At 49.7% G+C, this 20,349-nt stretch overlaps 2 protein-coding genes across 3 annotated transcripts; both read left to right on the top strand.

Annotated features, from left to right (window-relative positions):
• On the top strand, positions 1-3,136 carry ZNF785 (zinc finger protein 785). Its single transcript, XM_021700622.1, has 3 exons — positions 1-377; positions 537-665; positions 1,485-3,136. Exons 1-3 carry the CDS (start codon positions 173-175, stop codon positions 2,396-2,398), a joined length of 1,248 nt encoding a protein of 415 aa, XP_021556297.1. The 5' UTR covers positions 1-172; the 3' UTR covers positions 2,399-3,136.
• A 6,383-nt stretch (positions 3,137-9,519) lies between these two features.
• Positions 9,520-12,819, top strand: ZNF688 (zinc finger protein 688). 2 transcript variants are annotated; one of them, XM_021700624.2, is made up of 3 exons: positions 9,520-10,074; positions 10,380-10,493; positions 11,655-12,819. In XM_021700624.2, the coding sequence occupies exons 1-3, from the start codon at positions 9,879-9,881 to the stop codon at positions 12,173-12,175; spliced, it is 831 nt and encodes a 276-aa protein (XP_021556299.1). In that variant the 5' UTR covers positions 9,520-9,878; the 3' UTR covers positions 12,176-12,819. The 2 variants fall into 2 exon arrangements, with proteins under 2 accessions (XP_021556299.1, XP_021556298.1); XM_021700623.2 differs by lacking the exon at positions 10,380-10,493.
• The last annotated feature ends 7,530 nt before the right edge of the window (positions 12,820-20,349 follow it).

Below are 20,349 nucleotides of genomic sequence, written 5' to 3'. Positions count from 1 at the left end.
CCTTGGTACCTAACGGCAGACAGGAAAGGCAAGGGAGGTTGAGGCTGGAGGGACGCCATGTTGGTCAAGGGCAGTGCTCTGGCCCTTAAGGACTTTTTCAGAAGACAGGAAGGCTCTAGCGTTTCCACATGTTCCGGAAGCCTTTCTTGGCGTAGCCCTGGAGAGCTTGCCCATGGCGCCGCCCGTGGCCCGGCTCCCGGCGGATGTACCCGGGGAGGCCGGGAGCGGGCCGACGAGAGAAAGCAGCCCCGGGGCCGTGAGCTTCGCGGACGTGGCCGTGTACTTCTCCCCCGAGGAGTGGGGCTGTCTGCGGCCCACGCAGAGGGCCCTGTACCGGGACGTGATGCGGGAGACCTACGGCCTCCTGGGCGCGCTCGGTGAGGCCCGGTGGTCCAGCCAGGACCCAGTAATCCGTGGGAAGGGGGGACTAACTGATGTCCGCAGAGACAAGTGGGCTGGAAGTGTGGGGCACTGGGGAAGCACCCTCATCCTCCCCTCTCGGGTTCTCAGCCGAACCCCATGTTTCCCTTCCACAGGATTTTCAGGCCCTAAACCCGCTTTTATTTCTTGGGTGGAAGGAGAGGTGGAGGCGTGGAGCTCGGAGGCCCAGGATCCAGAGGGTGAGACCCCAGCAGCTGTCATCAGAGACAGGGGGAAGATACAAGGTACTTCACTTCAAACCCAGTATGGGACCTTGGAGAACCCCCTCCCCCAACTCGGATCCACAGTACACACCGCCCCCTCCAAAGCCCCATCGTGTCTCCCTACACCTCATCTCCAGAAAGTTCCAGTGTCACTGCAAAATGGCTCATAGAAGAGCTAAATTGGGACGTATAGCACCACTTAATTATACAGGGAATCCTCAGTTTAGTGCAAAATAGTGCCTGAGTTGCCAGGGCAGCCAAAGGAAAGGAGAAACACATCCGTAATTTGGTTTTTGTTGTGTAATAAAATGAAGACAAATGTTCCTTTTGGATATTATGTGGTTCACACTGTAATGATAATGTCATTCATCAGCGATCTTAAAATCAAGAAAAGGTGTTTTCTCTGCAGGCATGTCATAATAAATGCTTGTTCCCAGGTCTTCCCGTGGAACCTGGAGTACAGTCCAAGTGTAGACATTTTGGCGATGGCCTTGAATGGCACCAAAGGAGATCATTTAATGGCTGTTTTGCAAAGGGATCATAAACAGGTTCAGGACTGTAAGCTCTATGAAGGCTGGGACCATCACCACCCTCATTGCCTGACAGAGTAGGGGTTCAATATTGTTGACACCTCCATTTATCTCCAGTTTTCAGAGCTTTCTTGTGTTAACACCAGCCAGACGATGAATTTTGCTTTTACTCCAGGGTGGCTTTCTGGGCTTGATGAGGCCCCCGTCTCAAAGACTGCCATATACTCAGACACTCATGCTGCCTCCCAGGGAAGGCCACTGTATGGAACGTGCTCGTGAGTTTCAAGTCTTATCTTTTTCCCTGTCTCAGGATCCAGGGATGAGAGTGAAGAGAAAGAAGAACTGAAGAAGAGTCCAAAGCAAAAAGAGATGGAGCATGAGGAAGTGTCTCTCGAGGAGTGGTTACCATCCAGCAGGCCACCTGGTGCCAATCACAGAGCCTCCTGCCCAGCGCTCTGCTGGAACTCAGGGCGGAGCCCAGTCAAGCCTTGGTTCAAGGATATCACGACCCGCAGATCACCCTACTCTTGCCCAGACTGTGGCCGCAACTTCAGCTACCCGTCCCTCCTGGCCAACCACAAGCGGGTCCACTCTGGGGAGCGGCCCTTCCCCTGTGACCAGTGCCAGGCTCGTTTCTGCCAGCGCAGGTATCTGCTCCAGCATCAGGTCATCCACACGGGTGAAAAGCCCTACTCCTGTCCTGATTGCGGACGACGTTTCCGCCAGAGGGGTTCCCTGGCCATCCATAGACGGACTCACACCGGGGAGAAGCCCTACCCGTGCCCAGACTGCAAAAGCCGCTTCACTTACCCCTACCTGCTAGCCATCCACCAGCGCAAGCACACAGGCGAGAAGCCCTACAGCTGTCCCAGCTGTGGCCTCCATTTTGCCTACAGCTCCCTGCTGGCTATTCACAGGCGCACGCATACGGGCGAGAAGCCCTACCCCTGCCCAGACTGTGGCCTCCGCTTCACCTACTCATCTCTCCTCCTCAGTCACCAGCGCGTTCACTCTGACAGCCGGCCCTTCCCCTGTCCACAGTGTGGGAAAGGCTTTAAGCGCAAGTATGCCTTGGAAGCCCATCAGTGGATCCACCGCTCTGGCAAGAGGCCGAGGTGGCGGCGGCCTGCAGTAGGGCTCTCGGAGCCGATCCTTGTTTTGGGAGGCCAGGATCCCCCAGTTCATTTCCGGTACTTTCCAGATATATTTCAAGAATGTGGGTGATAGAGCTCACAAGAAATGTTTTCTTTGGAAGGGAAAAGGCAAAGTTTATGCATTTGGGGGATAAGGAATGGAAAGGAAGTAGGCATTGAAGGAAAACAAAGCTCTGAGTTAAGGGAGCACAGAGCTGGTCCTTTGGAAGGAGGCAGGAATCTGAAAGGCCACCTGAAGGCTGACCCCATTTTCTGAGGCTCCTGCTCCCACTTCCAAGTCCCACTTGGGAGTTTCTTCCCAGCAAATCATTTACCTACCTGGCTTTTTCCCCCCCTTGGATTGTTCTCTCCATTAGAGCATTCTGCTTTCTGGCCTGTAACTCTCCTGTTCCTCAGAGATGGGGTCCCCACATGCAAGAACACACCTTGGGCCTATCCCCGGTGCGGCGGGGGAGCTCATCCAAGGATTCTTTTACCCAGTGCCGATGAGACATCTGGCAAGGAGACGCATGTCGTGTCAAGCCACTGTTGGCACTCTTTGGTCTTAAAATCTTGAAGGTGACCACAGGAAGGAGAACAATGGCTTCAGGTGGGGAACCATCCTGCCCCATGCTCACTCTGCACCTAGTGCACAAAAGTGTCAAGCTTAGTGTAAAGGGTTTTTTTCCCCCCCTCAAACTTTTATGAATTCGTGATTGCAGTGTTTTTCTCTTCAGATATTTGCATGTCGTCCGGATTTTACACCTCCTGAATAAAGATGTGTTTTTGGGCTACAGCAACTGGAAACATAACGTTGGCGCTTCTATTTAAGAGAGTAAATTACTTGTGATTAGGCTTGAAATCAAGGCCAAGTATCTCCAGTGTAGTTTTTAGTGTAATGCTTGTATGTCTCAGCAGTTAAGAGGGGTCTTTCTGACCCACTTTGATCTCCTAGCCGTACTTCTGATCAGGAGACTATTGATGGAATAAGGATGTGGGTGGGACTAAGCACAGCTGCATGCCAGGAGTGGTCCTGGGGGACTCAGTTATCTCTGTGAACAAGAGACTGCTCTTGGAACCCCTGGGTTCCAGAGATGATTATGAATGGAAACTGGGTGTTATTTTACCACACCACACAGGCTCTCCTGAATTGGTAGACCTGGATTCCAGGTTTGGCTCAGTCCCCACTAGCTGTGGGGCCGTAAGCCTATCATTCAACCTTTCTAAGCCTTCATTGTCTCACTTGGCAACTCCACAGGGTTGTCTGAGATAAAATATGAAAGCACCTCACAGATCATCGTAGTTTGACGAACAAGTGGCTGAGTGCCCCCATAACGTTTTATAACCTTTTTCGTTCAAAAGAGTTGTAAGAATTTTTTGGGAAACACTCAGGCCCTTTCTACAATTAATCTAGATTCTATAATTGTGCTACATTTGCTTTATCACATGTCAATCGATGAATCCATCCCCTATCTGTTCATTTATACATCTTATTTCACAGTAAGTTGCAGGCATCATTATACTTCATCCCTAAACACTTCAATGGAAGGCTAAGCTTTATGCAAGAAACTTTAGCTCTCCCTTAAAATTCAAATACGCCGGGGCGCCTGGGTGGCTCAGTTGTTAACCGTCTGCCTTCGGCTCAGCTCACGATCCCAGGGTCCTGGGATCGAGCCCCGCATCGGGCTCCCTGCTCCGCAGGAGGCCTGCTTCTCCCTCTCCCACTACCCCTGCTTGTGTTCCCTCTCTCGCTGTGTCTCTCTCTGTCAAATAAAATCTTAAAAAATATATATATATATATAAATAACATACTACCTAAGTAAAAAAAGGTATTTTTTGGTCTAGGTGAAATCCTTTGTCATTTCTCTTTAGGTAAAGTTGATTCTCTGTTTAGAAGGAGACTCCTATCTGAAGATACATTTTTCCTTATTCCATTTCTACACTATTCACCACAATGAGTGCAGTGAGGCCCCTCCAGGACTCAAGTTTAAAAAGTTACAAAACAAGCAGGTAATTGTTGAGATGAAATCAGCAGAAGTCATACCAAAAGCCAGAAGTATTCCAGGTGAAAAACAGCAAGGGTGGGGCAAGAAAATATAAAGACGGAGAAGGCACTAACTTAGTCAACAATGAAGGACATTTGTGAACACAAAGGAGAGACAGCGTGTGCTAGGGCAGGCAGGAGATCCAAGGTTCCAAGACCAGGTAGTGGACTGCTGGCAACAGAGATGTAGGTTTTATTCGTTAATCCAATGACTAGCCCCATGCTTAGCAAACAGGCCTTGGCATCCTGCGTGATTGCAGGAATATTCCCAATGGGATAAAGCTATCTAGTATCTAGGGACGCCTGGGTGGCTCAGTTGGTTAAGCGGCTGCCTTCGGCTCAGGTCATGATCCCAGGGTCCTGGGATCGAATCCCGCATCCGGCTCTTTGCTTAGCGGGGAGCCTGCTTCTCCCTCTGTCTGCCGCTTCCCCTGCTTATGCTCTCTCCATCTCTCTCTCTCTGACAAATAAATAAAATCTTAAAAAAAAAAAAAGCTATCTAGTATCTATAGTCCAATGCCAAAAACCATTAAGATGATCCACCTCCACTAAAAAATAGGAAGATATTGAAACTAGGAAGCAGAGGATATAATTCAGGACAGTAGGGAAGTCAGACGCTGGATGACAGCTGAGGCCCAGGCAAGTCTGGAGAGAGAAGACCGAGGGGTCAAGGAAGGTTCCCCAGGGAAAAAATGGTAATCTGAGATTTGACACTATCCCTGGTAATTTAGGACAACTTAAAGAAGCAGAGGGGTGCCTGGGTGCCTTAGTCAGTTAAGCGTCTGCCTTTAGCTCAGGTCACAGTCTCGGAGTCCCAGGATTGAGCCCAACCATCAGGCTCCCTGCTCAGCAGGGAGTCTGCTTCTCTCTCTGCCCGACCCCGCTCATGCTTGTCTCTCCCTCTCTCAAATGAATAGATAAAATCTTTAAAAAAAACAAAAACAAAAAACGGGAGCACCTGGATGGCTCAGTTGATTAAGTGTCTGCCTTCAGCTTGGGTCATGATCCCAGGGTCCTGGGATCGAGCCCCACATCAGGCTCTGCTCAGAGGAGAGTCTGCTTCTCCCTCTCCCTCTGTGATCTGTCTTGATTTCACTCTCTCTCAAATAAATAAATAAAATGTTCTAAAAAAAAAATTAAAAAAAAAAAGCACAAAGCACAGATAATGCAAGGAGAAAGAGAATACAACTGGAAATTTTAAAAAAGGCAAACAATCACAATGGCAATCATTACAATATATAAATTTATCAAAACAACATGTTGTACACCTTACATTTACACATGTTCTATGTCAAATATGTTTCAGTAAAAAAGAACAAACAGTTGACAAGAAAGGAAACATAATCATAGCATGTACAGGAAATTTTTTTTTAAAGATGTTATTTATTTATTTATTTAGCTATTTATTTATTTATTTTAGATAGATCTCACGCTTGTGAGCAGGGGAAGGGGCAGACAGGGAAGGAAGAGGACAAGCAGACTCTGCACTGAGCACGGAGCCTGATATGGGGCTGGATCTCACGACCCTGAGATCATGACCGGAGCTGAACTCAAGAGTCGGATGCTCAACCTACCGAGCCACCCAGGCGCCCCAGGAAATTTTATAATAATTTATTGCATTATGTTGGGAAAAGAGGTGAAGGAGATGGGGCTAGAAACTGAGCAAGTATCATAGTAAGATGTCCACAAATAATTTCTAAAATGAATATATCAAGGGATGCTTGGGTGGCTCAGTCGGTTAAGGATCTGCCTTCGGCTCAGGTCATGATCCCAGGGTCCTGGGATTGAGTCCCGCATCAGGCTCCTTGCTCAGTGGGGAGTCTGCTTCTCCCTCTACGTGCTGCTCCCCCTGCTTGTGCGCACGCTCGCTCTCTCTCTGACAAATAAATAAAATCTTTTTTAAAAAATAAATACAAAAAATTAATATATCAAGAAACAACAGTAAAAGCATTTTTTTTAAAGAGTTTTTTTTTGAGAGAGCACGTGCACACGGGGTGGGAGAAAGCAGGAGTTGGGGGTGAGCAGAGGGAGAACATCTAAAGCATTTTTTTTTTAAGATTTTATTTATTTTTGACAGAGAGAGAGAGTGTACAAGCAAGGGAAGCAGCAGGCAGAGGGAGAGGGAGAAGCGGGTTCTGGGATCGAGTCCCGCATCGGGCTCCCTGTTTAGTGGGACGCCTGCTTCTCCCTCTCCCACTCCCCCTGCTTGTGTTCCCTCTCTCGCTGTGTCTCTGTCAAATAAATAAAATCTATAAATACATACATACATACATAAATAAATGCAAGCTCCAGAAGAAAGGCTAAGAGTTAAAAGTGTATTGATGCAGTCTGTGAAGATGAAAAAGCTTTAGAGAATGATGGTGATGGTTGTGCAACAATGTGAATGTACTTAATACCACTGAACTGTACACTTAAAAAATGGTTAAGATGACAGTGAAATAAGTCAGACACAAAAGACAGGTGTTATACAGTTCCACTTATGTGAGGTACCTAGAATAGGGAAATTCATAGGCACATAAAGCAAGTTGGAAGTTACCAGGAGCTGGGGAAAAGATTGGGGAGCGACCACCTTGTGGATTCCCAGTTTCCTTTTTGCAGTGGTGAAAATGTTTCAGAAAGAGTGGTGACAGATGCACAGCATTGTGAATGTAATTAATGCCACTGAACTGTAAACTTAAAAATGATTAAAGTGGCAAATATTATGTCTTGTATATTTTACCACAATTTAAAAAAATAATGTAATATACCCAAACCCATTGAACTGTACAATTTAAATGCATGAACTAGGGGCGCCTGGGTGGCTCAGTCGTCAAGCATCTGCCTTCGGCTCGGGTCATGATCCCAGGATCCTGGGATTGAGCCCCGCTTGGGCTCCCTGCTCTGCGGGAAGCCTGCTTCTCCCTCTCCACTCCCTCCTGCTTGTGTTCCCTCTCAAATAAATAAATAAAATCTTTAAAAAAAATAAATAAATGCATGAATTATCTAATGAGTGAATTTTATCTCAAAACGATTAAACAAAATTCCTTACACAAATGTTCACAGCAACATGAAAAGTAAAAACAACTCAAATTTCCATCAACTGATGAATGGATAAACAAAATATGGTATACAGGTGTCCCCTCGCTTTTCTTTTTCTTTTTTTTTTTAAGATTTTATTTATTTATTTGAGAGAGAAAGAATCAGAGACAGCATGAGAGAGAGGAGGGTCAGAGGGAGAAGCAGACTCCCTGCTGAGCAGGGAGCCCAATGCAGGACTCAATCCCGGGACTCCAGGATCATGACCTGAGCCGAAGGCAGTCGCTTAACCAACTGAGCCACCCAGGTACCCCCCTCTTTTTTTTTTAAGATTTATTTATTTTGAGAGAGAGGGAGACAGCACAGTGGGAGGGGCAGAGGGAGAGGGAGAGAGCTGCGTCCAGTACGGAGCTAGACACAGGGCTCGATCCCACAACCCCGAGATCAAACCTGAGCCAAACCAAGAGTCAAACGCCCAAAGGACTGCATCACCCAGGTGCCCCAGGTGTCCCCTCACTTTTCAGAAGCTCCCATTAGGCCACTTCGTTTTAACAAAAACCTACATTAGGACCTGTTTTCACTAACCAAAAGAAATCTGAAGAGGATTTTTGCTTTTACAGGCAGCTCACACCCCAAGCAGCGAGACTGGCCCCACCAAGCTCCTTCCCAGGGAGCTACACTCAGCCTCTCAGCATCAAGCTATTAGAGCTTTGAAATATGTGAGCATCTGTGCTTGATCTACATTTATTTTGTGCATCTTTTAGCAAGATGTGTCCTAAGGTATCAGTAAAGCCTAAGAGAGGTTATTTTTGGAATCTGGGAATGCTCAAAAATTTTTCCATATAAATTAATGGTAATTATTTCTTCGCTTTACACGATTTCAGCTTATGAAAGGTTTCACAGAAACCTGTATCCATACAATGGAATATTATTCAACCATAAAAAAGGAGTAAGGTACTGATAAATACTACCTTGATGAACCTTGAAAACATTTTGCTGTCACGAACCAGACACGAAAGTCCACATATTGCATGACTCCATTTATGTGAAATATCCAGAAAAAGTAAATCCACAGAGACAGAAACATTCGTGATTGTCAAGCAACGGAGGCAGGGGAGGATGGGGAGTGGCTATTCCAAGGGTAGGGGGTTTCCTTTAGGAGTGATAAAAGTAGTGATGACAGTTGCATATTGTTAATGTCCTAAATGCTACTGAATTGTAAGGTCTAAAGTGGTTAATTTTTGTTACATGTATTTTACCACAGTGAAAAGTTGTGTAATGATTGAAAAGTGCACAACGAAACATGCAGGGGTCATCAATGCTCTATATTTTGTTTTGGGTGACGGTTAACATGGTTGTATGCATTTGTCAAAACTCAGCGAATTTTACACTAAAGAACTGTGCATTTTACTGTATGTATGATATAATTCAGATTCATAAAAAGAGTTCAACAAAGTGGTCTTTAGGGAACAAGGTGAAAGGGTACAGGGGGCTGCCTTTTTCATTATAATTTTGAATTACTTTTTAAAAAACCACGCATAGTAATTTTTAGAAAATTAAAATATATAATTTCCCCACTCCGATTCCAACCTCACCAAGCAAAGTTCCTCAGGATTCCTAAGCTCCAGTCCAGAGACTGAGAGCCGTCCCGCGGGTGCAAGGAGTCGGGCGCGCCCCGCAGCCGTGGTCTCAACGATAAACCGTGTACCTGGTTTCTACCTTGGCTGTCCCCAGGGTTTGGCCAGGGTATATGTGTCTCTCACAGGGGCTAGGGACCCAATTCCAGATCCTGCCGTCGGGAGGCATGGAAGGAGACCGTCGAGGGCACAATCCCGAGTTCCACGGGCGCGGAGGGTCTCCATAGGTTCCAAGGCCAGCGGACCGAGGTGCGCTTTCCAACGCCCGGCCAACCCGAGACCTGGCGGCGCAGCCTCTTCCTGCTCTGTGGGCCAATCACCGGCCGCCGGGCAGCGCGGGCAAAGAGCGGTGCTGGAAGCCACGGCCCGTCCATCTTTCTTGAGGGCAGGAAGGCTCCGCCCCCAGTCCATTTTTCCGAGTTCCGTCTCCGCCTCGCCTAACCCCCACCCCCACCCCACCTGCAGCGGCCATTGTAGTTGAGGGCAAGTGGCCGCTGAGGCCAGAGAAGCCAGACAGGCGCCATGTTTGATATGATCAAGGAATGGCGCCCTTAAGAGCATCCAGTGACAACTGAAGCCAGGATGTCGCCATATTTTCTGAAGACACCTTCCGGGTCCCTTAACCCGGCTGTCTTAAGTCCAAGCTGCCGTGAAGTGAATAAACACCGAGGGGTTTTGTTTGTCCCCATCACAACCCCCGAATCCCTCGCAGCCAGTCCCTGCTACCTCGGTGCCCTCGACTGCGTTCGGACGCCAAGGCTGGGCGGGGCCCCGACCTCCGGAGCCCTTGCTGTGGACGACGAAAGCTGAGGCCGCGCGCGGGGAGGCGGTGGCCTCGGGGACAAGGCGGCCGCTACTCGGGGCCGGGAGGCCCCATGGCGCCGCCCCCAGCCCCGCTTCTGGCGCTGAGACCGGGGGAGACCGGGCCTGGTTACAAGAAGCCCGGGGCCGTGAGCTTCGCGGACGTGGCCGTGTACTTCTCCCCGGAGGAGTGGGGCTGTCTGCGGCCCGCGCAGAGGGCCCTGTACCGGGACGTGATGCGGGAGACCTACGGCCACCTGGGCGCGCTCGGTGAGGCCCCGGGTCAGAGCCCCCCTCCTCCTTCACTGGGGTTCACAGGGGAGATGACATGAGGACCGAGATGATTGTGAGCCCTAATCCCACACTATTCCACCAACAGCACCAGCCACCTCCATTCCCAGGGCTTCAAGTTAGGGAGTGCTTCCACCTGGCATCCGCTTACTTCAAGCAGGAGCATTGCAGACCCTGTCCAGGTTGAGCCTACGTTCTGAGGAGGTGCCCTTACCCTGGCAGGGGGGTGCCATCTACTCAGGACAGCCTCTCAGGCCAGCACTGTGATCCCTGTTCTCTCCCAGGATTCCCAGGCCCCAAACCAGCCCTCATCTCTTGGATGGAACAGGAGAGTGAGGCTTGGAGCCCCGCCGCCCAGGATCCTGAGGAGGGGGAAAGCCTGGGAGGAGCTCTGAGAGGTGAGGGATTGTCCCAAGTCTCCCCCACTTGGCGCTCCAGGGCTTCCTGTCTCACAAAATTTTCCTTTGGATCCCCACTTTCAGCAACCCTAAAGGAATTAAAGAGCCCCCCCCCCCCGCCCCCCGCCCATGTTGGATACTAAAGGAGGAAAGAAGGCAGACCTGGTACGAGTTTTCAGAACTTGGGACAGTTAGTCATTTTAGGACCAGAGTAGGAGAATCAGGAACCCAAGTCCCAGACTCAGGTTTCTAGGGCCCTCTTGGAGAAAACACCACTCATTCTCCCCTTTTCAAGAACGACTAAAACCCCCTAGGAATGGAAGCAGCTTCAGGTCCTCCTTTCACATTCCTCAAGCAAGGCAAAGTGGTACAAGAGGAAATGCCCACTAATCAACAGGGTGGCTCTTCTCCCCTCACCATCCCCTAGCAGAGTGATCTTGAGCAAATATGTTTCCTCATCTGCAGAAGTCTTATCCTATAAAAAATCGAGCAAACACAATAATACTAGCTATTGTTTTATTGAGCATTTACTAAATGCCTAACATGCTTCTCCTGATTTAATCCTAACCCTGTGAAGTAAAGAAACCATCGATTCCCATTTGAAACATGAGCGGCAAGGCCCAGATAAGTCACTCTTAGGAGATGTGAACCGTATTTATCATCCTGCAAAGCCTGTGTGTCAATTGCTAGGCAGGACTTTTCTGCCACTTCCCGAAGTATAAGAACCCTATAACCTGAGATGGTGTAAGCAAATGTGTTTTAAAATGTACCTTGGGGGCGCCTGGGTGGCTCAGTCGTTAAGCCTCTGCCTTCGGCTCAGGTCATGACCCCAGGGTCCTGGGATCGAGCCCCGCATCGGACTCCCTGCTCCGCGGGAGGCCTGCTTCTCCCTCTCCCCTTCCCCCTGCTTGTGTTCCCTCTCTCGCTGTCTCTCTCTCTGTGTCAAATAAATAAATAAAATCTTTAAAAAAAAATGTATCTTGGGACACCTGGGTGGCTCAGTCGGCTGAGGTCATGATCCCAGGGTCCTGGGATGAGTCCCGCATCGCATCAGTCTCCCTCTCTCTCTGCCTGCCATTCCCCTCCCTTGTGTTCTCTCTCTGTCAAATAAATACATAAAATCTTTAAAAAATAAAATGTATCTTAATTCCCGTTTCCCAGGAGACACCCCAAACAAGAAGGAAGAGGCACCGCAGGAAGGGCCAGGAGCCAAGGGACCCAGAAAGCCTCCCGGGAAGGAGCCTTCTAAAGAGCTGGTTAAACACAGCCCTGACTGGACCATCGGACAATTTTCGGCCAGAGCACAGCGGCCCATGAGCGCTGCCTGCAGCCAGAGCACAGGCGTGCAGCTGTCCGGCCCGGCGCCCGGCCTGGGCACACAGGACAGCCAGCGGCGACACGTGTGTGCGGACTGTGGCCGCCGCTTCACCTACCCCTCACTGCTGGTCAGCCACCGGCGGATGCACTCGGGGGAGCGGCCCTTCCCCTGCCCGGAGTGTGGCATGCGCTTCAAGAGGAAGTTCGCCGTGGAGGCGCACCAGTGGATCCACCGCTCCTGCTCGGGGGGGCGGCGGGGCCGGAGGCCTGGGATCCGGGCTGTGCCTCGGGCTCCGGTGAGGGGTGACCGGGACCCTCCCGTGCTGTTCCGACACTACCCGGACATCTTTGAGGAGTGTGGGTGAGCTGCCCCCACAGCCTGGGGTTGAGCCTGACCTTGGACTGCCTGAGCCCTGAGGGAGGCTCCGGAGGCAGGGATTTGGGAACCGAAATTCATCCCTTGGGCTTCCCTCAAGGATCCCTCAAGTTTCAAAACTTGTAAAAAGAAAAGTGCCTGTAAAGATGCAAATAGATTAAACTTGACACTACTCCCTTTTTTTTCTAAAAAAAAAAAAAAAAAAGAAGAGAGTGAGATGCTGGACTTTTCTCAAAGTGTTAATCTCAGCAGCAGGTGCAACCAAGATCTTACCATTGTCTCCAAAACCTTCCCTTGCTGCTTCTGTACATCAGAGGCAAATGCTGAGGGGGCTAAGGCCTGGGGAGGGCTCCCACCGCTCCGGGACCCAGGGCATGCTCAGGCCCCGGCTAGCTGACAGGAGCAGGGAGCCTGGGAGGTGAAGTGGGTGGAAAGAGTACCGAAGCACAGATCTAGTCTCTGCAACTTGTCCCCAGGCACAGCTTGCAAGTCACATGCCATCCCTGAGCCTCAGCTCCCTCGTCTGTAAAATAAAGATTAAAAATATCTACCTCAACGGGTTACTGTGAAGGCTGAAATTTTAACAAGATAGTATGTAGGACAGAGTCAATGTGCAATAAACATTTGTTGAAAGAGTGAGTTATCGTTGACATTTTATGCTTCCGAAAATGTAAAGAAGCCTGCTAAAGAGGCAGGGCATGGACATCAATAGCCGTATTTTGCAGATGAGTAAACTGAGGCTCTGAGAGAGAAAGTGATTTTCTCAAAGTGTCACTGCCATAAGGCAGCAAAGCTGGAAACTGACACAGTGCCTAGATACCTACCACTTTCTATGGGCAGTCACTTCTGGGCAGAAAACAGAGCAGGGGCTCAAGTGAGGGTGAGGTGAAAACTGGAGTCTGGCCAGGGGCCCAGCCCTGCCTTCCTGGGGGAGTCTCAGCAGGAAATAGAGAGTCCCGCCAAGGCCAGTGACCGCTCACTTAGAAAGTGCCGGCAACATTCAGTGGCCATAGATTGAGTGGCTTCTGTGGGAGCAACTACTAGGTGGTAAGGGAGTTCCGGGATGAGGCAGGCTGATCCCATTCATTCATTCATTCATTCACTCAGCTAACACCACATGAAGCCTCTGTGAGTTTTGTGCTGGGCTCCAGGGACCCCCAGACTCATTCATTCATTCATTCATTCGTTCATTCATTCATTCAGTAAACACCATATGAGGCCTCTGTGGGGTTTTGTGCTGGGCTCCAGGGACACTCAAACTCAGGTCCCATGTTCCATGGTGATTGGGGCTATGCTGGAAGAAGTCCAGAGGCACCACCTAACCCTCCTGGCTGGTGATCCACCAGGAAATGCAGCTTGGAGAAGGAGATGGTTATGCTTCCCATAACATGAGTAGGAATTCTTTTTTTAAAGATTTTATTTATTTATTTACAGAGAGAGAGAGAGAGAGAGAGCACAGATAGAGTGGCAGGCAGAGGGAGAGGGAGAAGCAGGCTCCCCGCCGAGCAGTGAGCCCAATGCGGGGCTCGATCCCAGGGCCCCGGGATCATGACCCGAGCCAAAGGCAGACACTCAACTGACTGAGCCACCCAGGCGCCCCACATGAGTAGGAATTCTAATAGAAATAATAGGAATAGTAGAGTAGGAATTGGTGTGAGGGGAGATTTTCAGGCAAAGGGAGCCTTGTTTCATAGAAAGGATGAAAAATGGGCACAGTGTGGAGTCGGTGCTTGCCCCGCCTCTCTGTGCCTTAGTTTCTTAATCTGTGAAACCTGCATAATAATAGCACCTGCCTCCTAAGAGTGATGTAAGGATTAAATGAGAGAATACCGAAGAAGGCCTTGCACGTTAGTGTTTAATAAACACTGGTTACTGTTATTCTAAAAGAATATAAAAGAGTATGTGAGGAGGACAAAGAGGAGACATGGGCAGATCTCCTGAATCAAGGGAGGTTTCCTGGAGGAGGAGGTTCAAACTGGCCTTGAAGGATGGGAAAGGGTTCAACCAGGTTAGGCATGTATAGGGAATGGTCAGCAGTGCCACCTGAGTGAAACATAAAGAACTAGGTAAAGGGTCATAGAAGACACATGCAGCAATCTGGGAAGGCCAAAGATCCCTGAAGGAGGGCTTGAGGTTTACCCACTAGGCACTGAGGAGCCATAGACAGGTCTTGAACAGGAGCAGGGCTATTTGACCAGTTCTGTCCGAAGATGTGACTTGTGCAGGAGACTAGACTAGAGATCTGTTGGGCATCTGCTCCCAGGTAGAGGTGAGCAGGAGCTGGGACCAGGCTAAAAAGCAATACTTTTTCTTGCAGTTGCCCTTGTTTGCTGACCTCGGGTTTGGGGAGAAAGATATTGAGGACAGGCTTCTGCCACAGAATCTGCATGGCTCAGTGACTGACAATAGGAGCTGTGAACAAGTACGTCCCAGGGGGTTCAAGCATGGAGAGCTGGAGTAAGGGAGCCTGAGGGCCTGGCGAGGGGCAATCAGTCAGGAGTGGGACAGTGTGGAGGACAAGCGATGACCAGTACTGGAGAGGGGTGAGGCGAAGAGAAGGTAGAACTGGAGAGGAGAGGCACCATGAGGGAGGGGGGAGCAGAACCCGGCATAGTGTATCAGGCAGAGTTGCCCAGGTCAGCATACGGCACAGAGTGAGTGCTGTCTGCTTTCTTTCGCGTTTATCCATTTAACAAATACCTACTAAGCATCTGCCATGTACCAGGCACTACTCTGTGTGCCAAGATAGAGCATGGAAAACAGACATAGGAACTGTTTTGGAGCTTACGTTCGAGAAGGGTGGGGTAAAGCAAGGGATAAGCCAGCACATAAGTAAGACAGACAAGTGGGGCACCTGGGTGGCTCAGTCAGTTAAGCATCTGCCTTTGGCCCAGGTCATGATCCCGGGGTCCTGGGATCGAGCCCCACAGAGGGCTCCCTGATCAGCGGGGAGTGTACTTCTCCCTCTCCCCCTGCTCGTGCTCTTTCTCTCACTCTCTCTCTTAAATAAATAAATAAATAAATAAATAAATAAATAAATAAATAAACAAATATAGATAAAATCTTTCCCCCAAAAAAAGTAAAACAGACAAGTGATAAGCCAGCACAAGTCAGACAAGTTATTATAATTGTAAATAATAAGTACCACAGAGGTACTAAAACAGAGGATGTCCTCAGGGCGCCTGGGTGGCTCAGTTGGTTAAGCGACTGCCTTCGGCTCAGGTCATGATCCTGGAGTCCCGGGATCGAGTCCCACATCGGGCTCCCTGCTCAGCGGGGAGTCTGCTTCTCCCTCTGACCCTCCCCCCTCTCATGTGCTCTCTCTCTCCTCTCATCCTCTCTCAAATAAATAAATAAAATCTTTAAAAAAAAATAATAAAAAAATAAAACAGAGGATGTCCTCAAAGTGCCCGTTGCAGACAGGTACTTAGGCCAGGTCTTGGTGCGGAGCGGAGGAGACATCTGAACTGAGATCCAAATGATGAGAAGGAGCCAAGGCAAAACAGGGGTCAGGTGGCAGGATGTGGGGGTGGGGGAGTGCAGGGTTTCAGAGGCTGGGAGTTGGGGGGGGCAGTGATTCCAGACAGAGGCAATAGCAGGTGCCATGCTCTGAGGTAGGGGTAAGTTTGGGTGAGGTGCAGAAAGGACCCTGGTGGCTGGACTGAGGAACTGAGTGGAGCAGAATCACAGATGAGCTTGGAGGAGGGGGAAGGGAGCAGATCAGAGAACTCTGGCTTGCCACGATGTCAAGTCTGGGTTTGATTCTAAACATACTGGAAAGCCACTGGGTCGTGTTTGTTGTTGCCTTGTGGTAAAATATACGTAACAAAATTTACCATTTTAAGTATTTTTTTAAGTATACAGTTTAGTGGCATAAAGTATAATCACGTGTGCATCCATCAGCCCTCTCTAGAACTTTTCCATCTTCCCCAGCTGAAACCCTGTACCCATTAAACACTAAGTCCCCACTCCTTTCTCTAGTCCTTGGCAACCACCATTCTATTTTCTCTCTCTCTGAGTCTGACTATTCTAGGGACCTCATATAAACCCCGGGGAGGTTTTAAGCAGAGTGGCAAGGTGATGTGACTTGCAAACCCACTCTGGTTGCTCTGAGAATGGACTGCAGCGGGCAAGCAGAGTGCAGATGGAGTACAGAAGGCCAGACGTAAACACTGGGAGCTGAAGGGATAGGACCTGTCTGTGGGCTGGATGTGGGGCTGAGAGCCTCAGAGGAGCCAGGAATGATGATAAGATTTTTGGCTGAGTGAGGAGGAGGATGGAGGGGCCAGTTCCTGGGGTGGCCCAGGGTTGGGAGGCGGTGACAGGGTGGGACCGCAGCATTTTAGACCTGGAAGGGAGCTTTTGGGAGCTGCCTGGCTCAAAGGTTTAAGCAGGGTTTAGGAAGCTGTGGGTGGAATAGGTTTCTTTGCTGAGGAGATTCTCCAGGGAACATGGGGAAGAATATTTGGTTCTTTCCACAAGCTTTCACGTAAATACTGTTGCACAGAATACGCTCTGAGAAAGGCTGAGGCCCAGAGAGGGGAAGGCCCTTACTTAAGATCACACCGTTGAAGTAGTCAGAGGCAGGCCTGGAACCCAAATCTCCGGATTTCTCAGTGGATGTTCTTGCTCTTTTCACTACACCAGGCTGCGGTGTCGATGGATGGAAAAGGCAAAAGGCTGGAGGCCCAGAGATCAGCCAGGCCACCCAGGCCTAAATCAGCAAGAGCCTGGGCAAGAGGAGCCCACTGGTGAGAGCTGCAACAGGGTACCTTTTGTGAAGCCTGTCCTCACCCTTCCCCCAGGGCAATTTCACATACCTTCTAAACACCTGAATGACTTTTTTTTTTTTTTTTTTTTGCCATGACATGACCCTTAAATACAACCCTTTTACTTACTTTCAGTACTTACCATAGCCCATCATTTAAGGTTTTTTTCTCTTTACATTTACATGCAGCATGGAATCGTATAGGTGACCAGAAGCAGCTCTTCTGACCTTCCAGGTTGCCGCTCCACGCCATACCGCACATTTCTTTTTTTTTTTTTAAAGATTTTATTTATTTATTTGAGAGAGAGAATGAGAGAGAGAGAGCACATGAGAGGGGGGAGGGTCAGAGGGAGAAGCAGACCCCCTGCTGAGCAAGGAGCCCGATATGGGACTCGATCCCAGGACTCCAGGATCATGACCTGAGCCGAAGGCAGTCGCTTAACCGACTGAACCACCCAGGCGCCCATACCGCACATTTCAACTGCATCTTGGTAGCCTGGCTTAAAATCCTACCTCGCGGGGCGCCTGAATGGCTCAGTCGTTGAGCGTCTGCCTTCGGCTCGGGTCATGATCCCAGGGTCCTGGGATCGGGCCCCGCATCGGGCTCCCTGCTCCCCGGGGAAGCCTGCTTCTCCCTCTTCCACTCCCCCTGCTTGTGTTCCCTCTCTCGCTGTCTCTCTCTCTGTCAAATAAATAAATAAAATCTTTAAAAAAAAAAAAAAAAAAGTTTAAAAAAATCCTACCTCGCTCTGTGGTTGCTGAGATTGGACCTTCAATTATTCAAAGCATTACAGCATGGGTTCTGGAGTTAAGACTGCCTGGGTTTGAATCCTGGCTTCACCACTTACTAGCTGGGTGGTCTGGGGCAAGGTCACCGCTCTGTGCCTCAGTTTCCTGATCCAGAAGGGTACTTATCTCTGAGGGATTGTGAGAGTTCAATGAGTTAACAGGCAGAAGCACTTAGAACAGTCTGGCATATACTAAGTGATCAAGTAAGGTAAACTAATATGATTAATGTCTTAGATCTATCACAGAACCAACTGCATCCCTTGCATAGTCGGCCATTGCTCTCTTAGAGGGGCTTTGACTTGGGAAGTCTGGGGGCACCTTCAAACCGAGTGTTAAAACAAATAAGTCAGGGGCACCTGGGTGGCTCAGATGGTTAAGCATCTGCCTTCGGCTCAGGTCATGATCCCAGGGTCCTGGGATCGAGTCCCACATCAGGCTCCCTGCTCCTTGGGAGCCTGCTTCTCGCTCTGCCTCTCTCTCTCTCATGAATAAATAAATAAAATCTTTAAAAAACAAAACAAGTCAGGTGATTCAGTAACTCATCTACTTTTTATACAATTATCACTTAAATGGAGAATAGAGTTCATTTTCACAAGGTCAGCAGGGGTCAGTACATTCAAAGTCTTCAGTTGCTTTCCTGGAACAGGCCTGGAGGAGGCAGCGCGAGATGGTGAAAAAGGCTGAATTTAGGGGTCTGAAGACGCTCTGTCAACTAATGGGCTGCCTGACCTTGGTAACGACCAGGCTTCAGTTTCCTCTTCTGTCAAAGAGCTGAACTCTAAGGCATTCAGAGGCATTCGGTCTAGTGTCCTCGGTTAAAGAGCTAGCAAATGTATGGAGATAGCAGATAGGCAGACAGGCTGTATCTGGAGTATTATGTTCTAGAAACTCATAATAGAAGAAAAGGGTGGGGGAGGAGACGTCACAGAATATTATTCTGTACCTTGTAAACGTAAAAAAGTTGAGAAATGAACTAGCTTGCCAAAAAGAAATTTTCTTTTAAGACCAGGTCACTGAGTGGGCATTCTGAAGGGGACTGGAAGGAAGTCGCCAGGCCGAGAGCCCCGAGTCCCGGCCCCTTTCCCCCTCTCTCGGACCCCTAGCAGCCGGCTGCGCTCACGCACCCGAGCCCCCTCCCTTTCCCCCCGCCGGACCTGAGCACGGACGCCGAAGCGGCCGCGGCCATCTTAACTGTGGGCAAGAGGCGCTTCCCAAGGCGGCTTGCGGAACAGCAGAGGAGACAGCTCGAGAGAGGAATAAACCAGGTCATCAATACCAGACCCGTAGTGACGGTGTTAAATGCTTCTCTAAAACTGAAAAACACTGGAATGCCACCATCTTTTCTGAGGGCGCCTTCATTTTCTTGGTCGTGGAACCACCGAGTTCGCGTAACCGGCCGTTTCTAGCTGTCCTACAGCGGCCCCACCCGAGGCTACTGGCCGGCCGCCTAGGCCCGGAAGAATCTAGCTCCCTGGAGGCCGAATGCTGGGCGTCCCCTCCCCGGTGCAGGGGTGCTGGTGGGGAGGGGCGTTTGGGTCCCTGGCCCAGGCCCGCCGAGGCCCATATGCCTAGACCTGACGCGGGAGACCGATAGCCACCCCGGATCTCTGAAAAGGGAAGGGGGCGGGTGGGATGCGCAGGTCTGAGTGCCCCAGACTCGCCCCCACTCCTGCCCTCAGATGACTTCGTTTCCCGTGACTCCCGCCAGATCGGCCCAACTGAAATTTACAGCGGAGCCTCTTTGGCCAGGCTCTTCCCTGGTTCCCCAGGACTTCTGCAACAAGTTCAGAACCTGTGTACCACAGTGTGAAAGCTTGCTAACCTCCAATTCAAACCCAGTCTCTCCCTACAGGCGAATGATCCCACTGGCTCCAGCTACAAGGAATCTTTGGGTTGGTTTTTTTTTTTTTTTTTTAATGATTTTATTTATTTATTTGACAGAGAGACACAGAGAGAGAGGGAACACAAGCAGGGGGAGTGGGAGAGGGAGAAGCAGGCTCCCCGCTGAGCAGGGAGCCCTGGACACACATCTGGCTTAATGAGTCTAATCTAACATCTTTCAGTGCCCTTCTCAAATGCGGTCTCTAAGAAATTCCTCCTGGAGCTCTTCTGCCCCAAGCAGGAAGTCTCAGCTGCAGCTCTTTGTCTAGCTAACTGCCTGAAGGTCTCTGCACCTTTGCCCCCAGAGCTCAGAGGTGGCTTTCTCCCTTAGTGTAAACTTAGAGCTTAGTGTAAACTTAGAGTAGGAACCTTACCTTGGTTCACCAATGTCTCCCAACACCTAGGACATCTAGAACAATGCCTGCCACACAAACAATGCCCAATATGTTTTCATCAAATGAATGAATGAAGAATTGTTTATTGAGTGATTAGCGTTCTTCTCCAAGATTCCAGAGCCCAAACCAGCTCTCATCTCCTGGGTAGAAAAGATGGCCCAGCTGTGGAGGGCAGATGCTCAGGATCCCCAGGTGGATGCCCGAGAGAAAGAAAGATGAGAAGTGGGGGTAATGTTCCAGGTCCAGCTGGAAGGGAAAATGTTTTGTTGAACAAGAAACACCATCTAGGGACGCCTGGGTAGCCTGTCAGTCGGTTAAGCGTCTGCCTTC

Source organism: Neomonachus schauinslandi, chromosome 5 (genome assembly GCF_002201575.2).
Source record: "Neomonachus schauinslandi chromosome 5, ASM220157v2, whole genome shotgun sequence".
In the NCBI taxonomy this organism is placed as follows: domain Eukaryota; kingdom Metazoa; phylum Chordata; class Mammalia; order Carnivora; family Phocidae; genus Neomonachus; species Neomonachus schauinslandi.
Note: the sequence above shows the minus strand (reverse complement) of the source record. Positions and strands in the feature narration are given on the sequence as shown.

What these genes read in the sequence shown, in the direction of transcription:
- ZNF688 (XM_021700624.2), top strand. Translation starts at nt 9,879, where the DNA reads ATGGCGCCGCCCCCAGCCCCGCTTCTGGCGCTGAGACCGGGGGAGACC. An exon ending in CGGCCACCTGGGCGCGCTCG is followed by an intron (nt 10,075 to 10,379) that starts GTGAGGCCCCGG and finishes GTTCTCTCCCAG; the next exon opens with GATTCCCAGGCCCCAAACCA. An exon ending in CCTGGGAGGAGCTCTGAGAG is followed by an intron (nt 10,494 to 11,654) that starts GTGAGGGATTGT and finishes CCCGTTTCCCAG; the next exon opens with GAGACACCCCAAACAAGAAG.
- ZNF785 (XM_021700622.1), top strand. Translation starts at nt 173, where the DNA reads ATGGCGCCGCCCGTGGCCCGGCTCCCGGCGGATGTACCCGGGGAGGCC. An exon ending in CGGCCTCCTGGGCGCGCTCG is followed by an intron (nt 378 to 536) that starts GTGAGGCCCGGT and finishes TCCCTTCCACAG; the next exon opens with GATTTTCAGGCCCTAAACCC. An exon ending in AGACAGGGGGAAGATACAAG is followed by an intron (nt 666 to 1,484) that starts GTACTTCACTTC and finishes TCCCTGTCTCAG; the next exon opens with GATCCAGGGATGAGAGTGAA.